Source organism: Syngnathus scovelli, chromosome 10 (genome assembly GCF_024217435.2).
Source record: "Syngnathus scovelli strain Florida chromosome 10, RoL_Ssco_1.2, whole genome shotgun sequence".
In the NCBI taxonomy this organism is placed as follows: domain Eukaryota; kingdom Metazoa; phylum Chordata; class Actinopteri; order Syngnathiformes; family Syngnathidae; genus Syngnathus; species Syngnathus scovelli.
This window is the reverse complement of record NC_090856.1, coordinates 5,689,090-5,703,795: the sequence shown is the minus strand read 5'-3', so window position 1 is coordinate 5,703,795 and position 14,706 is coordinate 5,689,090. Positions and strand designations below refer to the sequence as shown.

Below are 14,706 nucleotides of genomic sequence, written 5' to 3'. Positions count from 1 at the left end.
GAGGCTGGTCACGCCAAGGCAACGCTTCTTTAGGCATTCACCGCAGCCTGGCTCACTTTGGACTCAATAATTCATCGTGTTGCCATTCTAGACTAGCAAGCGGTCATTTCTGTGGAGGAACCCAAAAACAATGAACCGAAGCTGTAAAAGAGATGTAGTTTTGCTCTTACCAAGGTTGTTGTGGTTAGCAAAAGTAATAAAATAACTTAAAACAGTCAAACTATCCATGAAACAATTACATAACCTCACCATTAAATCACTATCTTAATACAAATAATGTCAAACGGCATAGACAAGCTAGCAAACAGCATCGACGTAGCGAGTTAGCGAGTTGCAGTAACACGTCAACAGACAATAGAAGAATTCTCGCAGGGTAAATTCTTTCGTCTGCCAAAAATGGCTAATATTACAAACGTCATAGACAGGCTAGCAAACAGTATCTACGTAGCGAGTTAGCATGTTGCAGTAACACGTCAACAGACAGAAGAAGAATTCTCGCAGGGTATATTCTTTATCTTCTGCCAAAAACGGCTAATATTACAAACGTCATAGACAGGCTAGCAAACAGTATCTACGTAGCGAGTTAGCATGTTGCAATAACACGTCAACAGACAGAAGAATAATTCTCGTCGGGTATATTCTTTGCCAAAATCGGCTAATATTACTGCAGTTGCTGAGGAATGTAGAGAAATGGTGAAAGCCTTCATCGCCTGCCTGACTGTTTGATATTACTCCCAATGGTCAAATCGCACACTCCAGAAGGAGCTGTAATGAATTAATCATGATGCAAAAACTGTTTAATTTACATTCTGTTTAATTACATTCATTAGTATACATTTTTTATAACTTTCAATATTATATTTTTTTGGAGGGGTTGAGACTGGAACTTTTTAATAGCACAATGTAATAATTTTTATTTACAATCCTGGTCATTAAATGCATATCTCAATGCACCTATATATTTTTTATGAAAACTGGCAGACTTTTTACTATTTTAAACAATTAATGGTTCTATCTTGCAGTGGTGTTGAACTGCATAATATTGATGGTCATTGTGCAGGTGATAAGCAATGCACTAATAAAAATTGTATTCTCCCTAAAATATACCCAGTCAACAAGTACAAATTCACTTTACTTCCAAATGTGTCCAGGTAATGAATAATTTGGGGCTTAACTGTTGTTGTTTTGCTTCCAGTGGCAATCCTTTTTGTGTCAGGCGAGGTTTGGCTAACATCCACGAGCAAGCTAAAGTGAAATACAGGACACGTTCAGAATAACCCTGAGGCGGTGCACATAGAACTGAGATATATTAGTAAACAGACTGCAGACAGAGCTGGTGCAAAATTGCTATTGAATTATTAGCAAATTTGCATCCCCACCAGTTATATTTGGGGATAATTATATGTTTTTGTTTTCCTTATTTGTTCTGCTCCTTGGGCATATTTTGTTTCTTTACCCTACTTGGTGCAGATCAATTAAATAACGCATGCCAAGTTTACCAACTAATTGCTGATGTTACTTTGGATAACGGTGCCATTACTACTAATTCATTTTTATGTCTAGGGCAGGAAAACGGTAAAAATGTGTCCAAAGTCCAAAACTAGGTCGCAGTCGTCAGTCAAGTAAATTGTAGGTTGGTGCTGCTCGGAGTAGGACTAGAAAAATACTGTGTGTGGGAGCCATTAATGCTGCCGCAACTACCACTGAGACACACACACACACACACTAGCACACACCAGGGATGTACCTGAAGGTGTCCCCAGAAGGTTAAGGATCAGCAGGAGAAATGTTAATGATTAATTAGACGGAAAGAGATGGTGGTGATTAAAAACATGGAGGATTTAAGAGTGTCCCCAAGAGTAATGCTGCAGTACTATTTCCTCACTGCCAAGCACAGACACAAAGCATCAGGCAAGAAATGTTTTGCAAATTAAAACGCTCTTGTAAGCAACCACAATATTAATATTAAATAAGAATAAGACAAACGTTAGAACTTGCATTGCAATTTTCGCATATGTGGTGATGTTTAAATTTCGAAATAAAATATAAATTGCTCACAAAGCTGAAAATGTGCAAGAACTTTAGTCTTGTCACTTTTCAGTTTGAGGAAAGGAGAACTGTAGTTAAAGTTCAGACAAGCAGTCCTTAAGGAAGGAAGGAGAACGGAAGAGTTGTTTTAAATTTGGTGGGGAGTTGGAATTGGCTGTCATCCACATAGCAGAGAAAATGGATGGTGACCTTCTGGAAAATGTTGCACAGTGGTGGAATCTCGTAAAAAGAAGTAGCTCTGAGACACAGCCCTGTGGGACACCAGTGGAAAATGAGAGAACGCTCAGGTAATATTTTATTATAAATTGGATGAAATCTAAAATGGGATTTCCGGCCATACACAGACAGAGATAACACTTGCATCAATGCATGAGCCGCTCACTGAGCGCCAGTGATTCTCTAGCAACAGAACCATTAGCATAATACATAATCTGGTATAGCTGGAAGCAAACCCCCCAAAAATTGCCAAATGCCCCGCAGAGACTGTCAAGGATTGTCACTTTTCCATCCTCTATTTTCCCTTCCAATGTCTTACTCCATGTATTTTCCTTCTCCTGCATTTGCTTTGAGCCCCGAGGGAAGGTGTCCAAGCCTTGTGACAGCTTTTGATCAATATTTTGATAAGACCTACATGTGAACAGAGGTCAATGCTTACTTATCAGTGATTGCAAAAAACATTAGATCCGTCGTCTCGGTCCACTCAAATCAATGTGAAACTAAAGTGCCGATCACTGTGGGAAGCTTGGTCGTGCTGCTAAAGATCTCCATGGTAACAACTTGCAAACACAACACAACTCGAGATGATGGTGATTGCCTGTGTGCCCAACCGACGAGTGCATTTTGCTCGCTGAATGAATAATTAGTTGGTATTCAGCTTAACTTGGATGGATGGGAGCATTGTTCCTGATCAAAATAGCAATACATTATGATTTAGATAATGCCGCCGCTGCTGCTGTTCAAGTGTTTTAAAGCTCCTGAAAACAAGCAAAATAACTGCAGCAAAACGTGCAAGGACTACAAAAATATGTATTCAGCCCTTTCGGTGCAATTATTCAGATGAAAGTATATCTCTGGTATATATTTAAAAAAAAAGAAAGAGTACTTATTGAAACAAATGTTTTTGGGTAATTATTTGGTAAAGTAATTACAACTGAAAAGCCTCCTGGTGCAATGTCTTCAGCTTTGACTTGCTGCATCTTTAGTAGCTTTTCTATTATCTTAAGAAAGCACACAAGTCGTGTGGTGGCCAAGGCATACCGCAAATTCGCACCCACATGCCCACACGCAGATCTCGCATGTACGAAGACATGCAAGCAGACAGATGGTTGAAGCGTCGCTCTGACAGAGGCTAAAGCACGGGGCACCTCAGCTCTTCAAAGTCTGCGCTTCTCTTCCCTGGCTACTTTTTCAAATGCCATCTGTAGCTCGGTACTCTAATGTTACTTAAAACAAGGACATTGCTCACCACCTCCCCGACCCCCGCAGCTCTAATTAAAGAACCCCAAGAATGTCTCTGCATCTGCCATAACGCATTTGATGTAGTTGGCACATTACACAACAATTTTTAATGTACTTGCGATGCACGTGGACAAAGAATTGGCAATGAGCTCGATCGATTCTGCTTATTGGCAACGTTTGTTAAATGTAAAAGATATATTACAACATAAATGAATATATTTCAAAAATCTGGTGTGCTTGTAAAAAAAAATCAGCAGCACATTACGCAACAATTTTTAATGTTTGCGATGCACGTGGACAAAGAATTGGCAATGAGCTCGATCAATTCTGCATATTGGCAACATTTGTTAAATGTAAAAGATATATTACAATATAAAATGAAAATATAGGAAAAACCTGGTGTGCTTGAAAAAAAACAATTAAATCTGCATCAAAAAGTGTTGACACATGACGCCATCTCTGAATCAAATTTGCTCTTAACCTGTGCTGGATTTTCGAGAAAGCGTAGATTTGTTTGGGTCACAGTGAGCAGGAATAGTATCGTGTCCTTTTATCATCATTCTTTTAATGTCACCTCCTAACATCCTCCATCACCTTCTCTCCTTTTGCCATTTTCCTCCATGCTCCTCGTTTCCCTCCCGGTCCTCCCTCCCTCCCTCCCTCCCTCCCTCCCTCCCCCCGCCTCGCCCATCTCCACCTCAAACACTGGCTTCTGTCCTCCAACCTTCCTCCTTCTGTTACTCCCTCCCCCTCGATTGAGCTAGCGTGTTATTAGTAAAGCAGGCAATGCGCCTGTCAGTGTGTGTTAGAGAGAGATAAGCACAGGTAGCGAGTTACATAAGCCTCTGTTGATTACCGTGGAGGAGAGGTAGAGTTAAAAAAAAAAAAAAAAAAATGGCGAGTGAAAAGAAGCAAGAGCGCAGTGAGAAAGAGACAGATTGCAGTAGCTAAAGTAAGTACATTGTGCTCTAATGTTGGCTCTGTGGCTGTCAGGTGGGTGATAAGTAGCCAAGGCTTCCGGGGCTAGTTGAAAGGACAGTCATTAGGCTGGACACACGAGACCGGCTGCTCATTTTAGTCATACTCTACCCAATCTGTGTGGTAGTGTTTAAATGATTAGGCATTGCAAGGTCTAACAAATGAATATTGATTTTTTTTTAAATGTCCCAATGAAAACAACATCATGAATTTAGGGCGGTGTCCAGTGCTGCAAAAAAAAAGGATGCTTCTTGCCTCTCCACGTTGGAGCTTACTGTCAAAGATGGAGAATTGGATATGGTGTGTTTACAAACACTATGACGATAAGAAAAAGCCAAGAAAAAAACGGCATAGTTAAATAAGTAGCGTCAGTTTTGCATGTTTTATTAATTTAAGCAAGGGATATTTGAACACAACTGGTGGAGCAACACATATAGACAGAAATTTCAGCTTAATTAATTAAAATTAATATTAATATGGTTGGGGGCGGCTCGGTGGCGCGCTGGGTAGCACGTCCGCCTCACAGTTAGGAGGGTGCGGGTTCGATTCCACCTCCGGCCCTCCCTGTGTGGAGTTTGCATGTTCTCCCCGGGCCCGCGTGGGTTTTCTCCGGGCACTCCGGTTTCCTCCCACATTCCAAAAACATGCTTGGTAGGCCGATTGAAGACTCCAAATTGTCCCTAGGTGTGAGTGTGTGTGCGATTGGTTGTCTGTCTCTGTGTGCCCTGCGATTGGCTGGCAACCAGTTCAGGGTGTCCCCCGCCCACTGCCCGATGACGGCTGGGATAGGCTCCAGCACGCCCGCGACCCCCGTGGGGACTAAGCGGTTCAGAAAATGGATGGATGGATTAATATGGTTGATTGAGTCAGTTTACTTTTTTGGGGAGCCACAATAAATTAATCTTGTATCGCAAGGCACCAATCTATTTTCATTTCAACTGAACTTTGTTCCTGCAAAATGAATAACTTAAATTTTCTAAATTTAAATATAATTTAAAATTGAATTTCAAATTACATTAAATTCTCTAAATTTAAATATAAACCCATACTAAAATCTCACGAGAAAAGGCTCATAATTTTGTTAACACAGTACTTGACTTTTCTAAAATAAATAAATACAATTTCACTTCCATTACTAAGAAATAACAAAATGTCGTGCTTCACTCAACTGATCACAGGCAGAGAAAATCCAAAGGCAAAAAGCGTGCACATTTGCATGTACTAAATAGCACTCTGAATATTTTAGTCAATGTAATGTATCATGACCAACTCTTAACATACATTATGCACCATATACATATTTCCCCTTTTTTTGTGCGTGGCTAAAAAAGATGTTCTTGTTCAGGTATGGACATCTTTGGGAGCTTCGATTAGAGAACATGTTTCTTCCACAAAGTCACTTTGACCTGCTGGCCAGTGACATTTAATGAAGTACAACAGGAAGGTCTCACGTTGCACAGAATTGTTTGACCTCAGTCCTCTCTCTGTCTTATAAAGATGTTCAATGGATTTAAGATAATTTATTTAAAATATCTACAATCATGGACATTCAGGAGTTTTAGTTCCTGTTGACAAATAGATTTAAGAACATCACTGGCAGAGGCAGTGAAGGGAAAAATTTGTTTTGCACTCTTTGGATCCTGATTGAATTTTTATTTTTCTACTTCAGACAAGCTAATTAAAATGTACCGCTTGTGTGCTGGAACAAGAGTAAGTGAAAAAAAAAGGAAATTGTGAAAAATCATCAGGGGACACATAAGAGGGGTGGGGGTGGGGGGGTAATCACTAAAAGGAGGTCAATACGATTATGCGGTGGCGAAGGAAAATGTAAATACTCTGACTTTTGTCAAAGAGACAAATGCTAATTCTAAGAGCTAGTTGGTGAAGGTTTTTACTGAATCAATAGAGTATTAAAACTAAAATATGTTTTCATAGCGGTGTGAGGTCTCTAATATGCACTGTTTACTCTTAATTGGGTCATATTTTATCTCAGGCGATGCTGCTAGGTTCTGAAATGAAAAAAAGCATACACGGACTACTAAATTATTTGTTCAAAAAAAAAAAATCAGGTCATGTCAACACAAACTCTTTTTAAAATATATTTGAATATATTTTTCGGTGTGCGTTCAGTTCCAATACTGAAGTAAACTGTCTTAAAACTAGTCCTGAAAACTTTTTTTTTTTCAAGAAGAAATATGTAATTTGCTTCTCTTATCTGCCTTCTACAAAACAAAAACAATATTTGACCTAAAGTACACTTAGTAAATAAGTTTGTAGTGTCAGCGTCCTGGAGAGAAGCAAACAAGAAAAGGCCAAGCAAGGTGTTTGGGGTTGCTTCTGAATTCTGGAGCGCAAGTAGCGTGAGAGGAAGCCAACATGAACTCAGATATTAACCAAAAAAAAGAGAAAGAAAAGGAGGGATGGCATGTACAAAAATGTGGAATAACAATAAGGTGGGCCTTTTGTGTGTGAGAAAGACGGACTGCACACAATGATGCTCAAACGCAAAATCCCCCCCCCCCCCCCCCGCCCAAACCCACAACCTTGCCTTTATTCGCTCGCCGTCACACAGACATGCCCGCGTGCACACACACTATTATGTAAATAGTCTCCTTGGCACCATGTTGCTGTCACTGAGCCAGCACCCTCTGGGCCATCGAGACAGCCTCATTAAAACAAGGCGCAGCATCCATTAATAGATTGCAATGCATGTACACACACACACACACACACACGTATACTGTATGCACTCACTGGACAATTTAGGTACACAATCTAATGAGATCCAACATCTTTACAAAGATTATAATGCTCAGTTTTGATTATTGGAGGAGTGTTCAAAAACTTTATTAGCTACGTGTGCTGTACGTGGGAGAAAATTACAACGGCAAAAACAAACATTGGAATAAATACCTCGGATTGTGTCAATTAACATAGAGCATTAGTAGATTTGTTGATGTTGTTGTCTCGTTAGATCTAATTAGTACTAAATGAATTGGTCATTTCGTGCACAAACAAAAGATATTTTAGGTTACGTAACAAATCGCCAAGGAAGGAAGTCAAATGTCACAACAAACAATGTTTGAATGTTGTGTGTGTCTGTGTGCGGTGACTCAAGTGACTCTTGCAAACCTGGAGAAGTAAAAGAGGCCTTTGTTTGTTTGTGATCTGCTGGCCCCACAGGCGGCTCCCGAGGCGTGGGCTTCATCCGCTTTGATAAGAGGATAGAGGCTGAGGAGGCCATCAAAGGTCTCAACGGACAGAAGCCATCGGGCGCGGCTGAGCCCATCACGGTCAAGTTCGCCAATAATCCCAGCCAGAAGACCAGCCAGGCCCTCCTGTCGCAACTCTACCAGTCCCCCAACCGCCGATACCCCGGGCCCCTCCACCACCAGGCTCAGAGGTTCAGGTGAGTACTTGGGCTGAGCTAAGAATGGGAGTGACTTGAGTCTGTTAGTAGGGGCTAGTCTCGTTTTGGGTTTTAGCTGTTTGGAAGTCACGATATGACTCATCAATGGCACGTTTTATTTTTTTTATTTGTGTGTAGTAAATGTAAGGGTCACATTTCTACTTCTGTTTTGCTGGACCCAAGCAGTTGGTTTGTAACAATGGCGGAGCTAGGATTTTTTTCCTTGAGGGAGGGGGGGTCTCAGGGTGTCCATGAAACAAACAAAAATATTTTTACAAATACCAAAGATTTCCTACATGTTACCTATGTTGAAAAGAAATCTGAAAATATCCAAAGTCAATTACCTAAATGTATTTTGTCAATCAGAGACATTGAAATGAAACCACTATGCTACTCATGAATGAAAAAAAAAAAACTACAGTCCAAATGGTTGAATGTTTTAGAAGGAAACCGCTCTACTGCTCAGGCAACATGTTTCCTTCTTAACATCTAAACCACCAAGAAAAATTTTTTAAGCATTGAGCACAAGCCATAGCACGACCTTTGACTCAGACATCGTCTATCATTTTTCTTGTCAAAATTTATCCTAGCAACTGTATGGCCTTTAGAAGACAAACAGAAGTGAACTTTGCACTTGCTACAGTTGCCAGTAAATCAAGCCCTGCGAGAACTTGCAACATCAGAGAGGAACTTTTCATGCGAGACTGTGGGGTTCTGTCATTCACATTTGTGTTTCCCTTGATTTCATCACACTTCCATTTTGCCAGCACTTTCCTGCATCCCTGGGCAAGAATGCATTTGTTTATAAATGCAGTTAGTGGTAAAAGAAAAAAAAAATGAATCACATTTGTTCTCCATGGCCATAAAAACACTTTATCCGTACAGATCGTTGCTGTGCAATAAAAAGGTAAAGCCATTTTTAGAGAGAGGGGAAAAAAAAAAGCGTTTTTTTTTTCCTAAAACGCTTGGTTGAGTGAAAATATATTTTTATTGTCAGTCATCCGCTCAAAATATTACCTTCATAATCCAAGGTTTTTGAGACTTGGCTCATAAAAACAAAGTGACTTTCTACTTTGTTGCATGCACTTGTCTCCTATACAAATTGAATAAAGGAGGTGTGGCCTAAAACAGCAACACAGTAAACGTTTGCAAGGGATTAAAACAGAACCCTTCTGTGTATAGTGAAAAAAAAAAAAAAAAACGGCAACATATGGTCCCAAAACACTTGAATCAGATTCCAAATCATTTTTGATACGCGATTCTTCAAATAGTTTCCAGCTTTGATTTAGAAAAATTATATATACATCGTAACTGCTACTTACGACCCAGGCTAAATTTAGCTCCTCCCACCATATAAAGATGCTAGTGTCATTCGAGTTGTATCACTTCAACATTCCTCTGTCACTAATTACTCCTATAAGCATGGCTTTGGCACCATCTTGTGGCATTACAGACATTTAAAAAAGTATTTTTCAGTGAATAGTTGACAATAGGTTAGGTAAAAATGACAATTTGTGAATTTGGGAAAACTGCAAATAGATGATGACTCACTTTTGAGCAATGGCAGAGCGAGGATTTTTTTTTCTGAGGGGGGGGCAAGCATATATCTGGTGGTGGGGGGCAGTGCCCCATGTCCCCCCTTCTAGCGCCGCCAGTGGTTATGAGGCACATTTCATTCGTTGTTTTGGCTGCATAAGTGGCCCACAACATTGCCATTGCATATTTTCTGAAAGGTCGTTTTGAAATTAGTGGGAGGGAGGTAAAAAAAAAAAAATCCCAAAAATACTTACAGCTCTTAAATCCAGGTACACACCAATATAGAATACTTCTCTCATCATAAAGTTTAGTTGAAATCCCTTTAATAAATTTTGCATAATCCTGCTAACAACCAAACAAACCACAACAAAAGCATCAACTTCTTGGCAAGGGTAGAAACGTGCCGGTTTTGTGGATTTGTTTTCGAAAATCTTTTGAAAACAAATAAAAAGGTGACAGTGCATTCTTGCCCAGCTCCGTCATCCCTACACTTCATTTGATATCATACAGTACATACACTGTATGTGTTCTACCAGGTCATTTTTATTTTCCTGGAAGTATTAGTAAGCTCATTGGCAACACTTTCTATTTCATCTCACCACACACACACACACACAAAACAAGAGATGTTTTCCATCATCCAATACAACTCGGAATGTTTTGGGGATTTTCACAAAACGCACACTCATACAAATTCCTCTCTCTTTCAATAACACTAAGCCGGTATTGCTGTTTATTCTCCGTCAAAGTCGGGAAGGTATTTTTCTTGCAGCGGCGCTTTCCTGGTGTGACACCTGAGCGATGTAGCGTGGCTGTGTGTCTGTGATACGCCAAGCCAATTTACAGACTCTGCAGGAGAGCTGTCGCTTCTCATCACAACTCACAACCACAGGACACTTCCTCGCTGTGTCCCTGTGCTCCCCACTTCACCACGCGACACTCTGAAACTTGGAAACTGACTTAAAGTGTATATTTGCTCCTTCTTCTTATGCAGTGCTTGTGAGGACAACATTGCAAAAAAAGGCACGTTTATATTTCGTAGGAGATGGCAAAGTGGAAAAAAAAATGTTCCAGGGTCAACGTGGAAATTAATTGTGGTTCTTAGATGTTGCATGGTGTCATTTGTGGACAATGCTGGACTTTTTGGATATTTTAGTCCCTGGCTCGTGTACGTAATGCTATGGCTCGGCTACAATTGTGTCGGCATGGTCCCACTCCAAGCAGCAGCCGTAATCGACTTGAGCATAATACACCGAGCCCTACAGCCCAGCTCGTTTCCCATTTTTGGCCCTTAACAAATGGCGCTAATTAGCAAATTACCCTTATTATATTCAGGGCAGGAACCAATTATAGTAGAACAGATTTTTGTTTCAATAAGAAAAAAACAAAACAGGCTTATTCTTCCTTTAACGCCGCATTGAGAGGGAAAACAAAGGTCCTATTGTTTGGGTTAGAGAGGCAGCGTAAAAAAAGAAAACTGAGCATTTGCATGGTGGGTGTGTGTGACTATTGTGTGTTTGCGTGTTTGTGTGAGAGCAGCAGGTTGTTGCGTTGTGGCCCTGTGGCCCAGCGGCCGGCAGATGTCTTCTCGCTCTTGGCCCTCAAGCTCTCGCTCTGAGCGTTCTTGCCAATTTCCTCATTTACACACACTCATTCTCTTACTTCGTCATTTGCTAATTACTGCTAATTCAATGCTAATGGATGCATTCATATTTTTTAACTGGCCTACAATGCGAATTACGAAGTGAGTCATCATAATAATAATTTTGAGCTTAGTTGACCAGTCAACAAGTCGAATTTAATAAGCTAATTGCTAATCACGTGTTTTTAGCACCTCATCTTCCTATCGGGATTATTTCGAGACAATTTTAAACTCTGCTGCAAAATGTCTTGCTAACAAGGCTTCAAAATCTTTATACATCTGTTTTCGTTCGGATAAGTTCATAAAAATGGTTGTGGATGAGAGTAGCGGTTAGCCTTGCTAGCTTACACGATTCCAAGTGGTTTTCCATTTGAAGGCTTTTTTTTATAATGACAATTTAATGTCCTTGGAAGGAGTAATTAAGAGTGTGCCACCACTACCCTAAAGTAGCCGGACCCTTTTCGCCAGGTTAAGTTTAGTGTTTTCGAGAGGAACGAGGCGTCTCTCGCCAGCTGTTGCTCAATAAGCCATGGCCCCTGTCCATTAGGCTCTCGGAGTTAATAAGACATGAGACAGGCTGGGAGCAAGTGAGGAATGAAGGTCATTGAGTCACCAAGCAGACTGCATCCATCCAAGAGGGCCACCATTTTACACAGCCCACAGGTTTTTTAATCCCCCCTCACTCACACACATACACACTGATGGTCTCTAGAGGGAGACATGAATAGACACACAAACTGCAAAGCTTTTAGCCCACCGTTTTAAAAATACACCCTTGTATATTCGCGTTTTGGAATTTGTCTATTCTGAGATTTAGGAAAAGGACTTATGCGTTGTTATGCTTTGTTATTTGCTACAAGCTCACTTATTGGGTGTTTTTGTACTCAAGCCCAAGCCATGTCTAATTTTTAAAAAAATGCTTGAGACCTCATAAGTTTGTATCTTGCTGGTACCATTAATACCCAAACAAGTAGTAGGTCACTGTTAGTGCTCCCTAAACTTGATATTCATGACATGTTTGACATTATCTCGTGTTTTTGTTGCTTAAAATCATCATGGCTCGCTCACCATCATTCAAATACCAGACCAGACCATTCTATTTTTACTGACATCCCATTTTGAGGAGTCCTCTTGATAGACGACAACAATTAACATGGTGCCACAAAAAGCAATAGACACAAACTATTAGTGTTTGAGCTAAAGGGCTAGCTTAGCCGCTTCTGTTAGCTAAGTGCTAAGCTATGCTCCACGTCTGTCGGCATTCGTGTTTGTTTCTACAAACATGACTTAGCATCTTTAAGCAATGCTAGCTTCTTCTGGTGGGGTTCCTCAGTGTAATGGGCTAACTCGTGATGGCTTTGTGTGTTGTCGAGTGAGAAGGCTCATGCAGTTCCAACAGGACTCAACATTAGTTCCATTGAGTAAGTCAACCATCTGCCCACCATTAACCCCAGAACCCTCCTTCTCTTTACAGGCTGGACAATTTGCTTAATATGGCCTATGGCGTAAAGAGGTAATTAAAAATTTCACCCAATGCCAGATGTCCATGTTGACTTAATTATTTTCTAGTATCCTTTTCATGTTATTTATTTTTGTGTAGTTTTTGTTGTCAATTTACGTTTAACAAATTTTCAAGGTGAATTGCATTTTGGTTTTTGATTTTGGTTTGATTGTTTTGTTGTTGTTGTTTTTTGTTTTTTTTTTTTACTCGTGAGCTTGAGTGTTTTCAAATGCCTAACAAGCACTTTAAAAAGCAGAAAACAATTTGTCTTTGTTTTCAGTGGTGATGGATTTGCTTTGTTTTTATTATGACAAGTGGCAGTGTTGTTTGGATTGTTTTTGGGTTCTTTCTGTGCACAGAATGGATTTGTTCTCGACTTCTTCATTTTTAGGTGTTGTTTTTTTCTTCGGGATTCAGGTTCTCTGGCCTTGTCGCTTCATCTTTGCCTGGGAAAAAACAAATGATTAGATTTGAAACTGAAGGAAAAAAAAATCATACCTTTTTATCGTTGAAACAGTGCGTACATTTGAAGCCAAATGTACTCATTGGCTGAATCTCTTTTGGGAGCCGTTGCCGTGATCCGAGCAGGCTTAATGAGTACAAGCGATGAGGCTGGTTGAACCTGGATCCTTGCTAGAAACAGGAAATGTTTCACTGCAGATGGCTCCGGCTTTGCTCTGCGCTGCTCGAATTCCCTCCTTTTTGCCTTCGTGCCTCATTTTTCTTTGCTTTGTTGCTAGCATACAGTAGGTGTTACGTAATCAGGCGCATAGCAGCCATTGTTGTGATGTGCTGACAGCGGCATCTTGCATGTTGCAGGCTCTTGGGACATCATTTGGAGACAACTTAGCTTCTTAAACAATGAAATAGAAAAAAAAAAAATAGTGAATAGTATTGATAGCACATGTCCATGATGTCATGTTGTACTTCCTTAGACTACAAACTAGTTGAGGTTGAATCAACAGTGACTTGGCTGTTTACAATTTTGCCTCAATGGTTTCAAGACATGATTAATCAATAATCAATCCCACATGATCGGTTCATCAAATGATCATCTGTTATGCCTGTCCCGAATCTAAAACAAGCATGCTGATTGCAGAGCATGTCACCTGCAAGTAGTTGGCCTTCCTAAAGACGAAACAATGTGGTCAGCTGACACTGTTGCTATGCAACCCTTGTTCTCGTCTGTAAATTCGGTTTAGGTTCATTCCCAGATCCATATATATGCCCTAATGCACTTTTATGCTCAAACACTCAGATGCGAAGGAAAATCACAAATTCCAACAAGATTACTCAAAAAAAAATGGAGACAAAAAAGTTGATCAAAAAAATAAATCGTGTGCTCATGGCGGAAACCTACTTGGCTCCTCCAATCTGTTTCGCTCACAGATTGATGTATATTGTCAAGCATAATCTCTTTTCCCCCCTACCCTGTGGTACTTAATCGATGAAGGCAAATGATTGCAGTAAGACCTTGGAGTCAATGATTCAATCATCCCGAGCTCTCGCATTGGCCAGGATCAGACCATGCGCCATCAAAGTCATGTAGGAAGGTCGTCGTCTTTGCGGGGCCGCCATATATAGTCAGTGGCGAGATAAGAAAAAGGGCGGGGCAGCAAGCAGCGCAATCGATCATTGCCACAAGCACCGCAAGAGTAGAGAACAGACTCTGCAGACTCGGGGACGAGTGGGAGGAATATGCTTTGTACCTTAATGCCACTGGGCTGTAAAGTGCTTCTACTTTCCATTTTGCTCCCTCCCTCCCTCCCTCCCTTTTCTCCAAGACAGCTGCAGCAAGGCGGAAATCTCAATTAAACCATGCCCAATAATGCCTATAGTTGTTTCTTGAAGAGAGGTGGCATAAAAAAAATGAACCTCTTTATCTCATTTATTTTATTTTTTTTAAAAATGGGCACTTTTTTTTTCCTCCCTATTTTTTTTTCTTTTCTTTGAGCGGAAAGGCAATTAAGTGAAGTCAACTGAGGATTCAAATCGTCTTGCATCGAAAGAAAAAGGAGAAGATTACCAGGCGAATGAGAAGAGATTTAGTAGCCTGGCACGTGATCTTTGATGAATTTCTAGCAATGCTTTAATTCAACAACTTTATGCAATTTGGCTTTTGGAGGAGCCACT

General features: G+C 40.4%; 1 protein-coding gene across 7 annotated transcripts in view; it reads left to right on the top strand.

Moving 5' to 3' along the window:
• Positions 1 to 14,706, top strand: part of elavl4 (ELAV like neuron-specific RNA binding protein 4) — a 61,829-nt gene that overhangs the window by 41,211 nt on the left and 5,912 nt on the right. For 4 of the 7 annotated variants that reach the window (XM_068652089.1, XM_068652091.1, XM_068652093.1 and 1 more), the window contains 2 exons: positions 7,661 to 7,894; positions 12,547 to 12,585. In XM_068652089.1, the coding sequence (XP_068508190.1) occupies positions 7,661 to 7,894; positions 12,547 to 12,585 (273 nt within the window). The remainder of the gene's footprint in view (positions 1 to 7,660; positions 7,895 to 12,546; positions 12,586 to 14,706) is intronic. The other 3 variants (XM_049732135.2, XM_068652090.1, XM_049732136.2) reach the window with 3 other exon arrangements.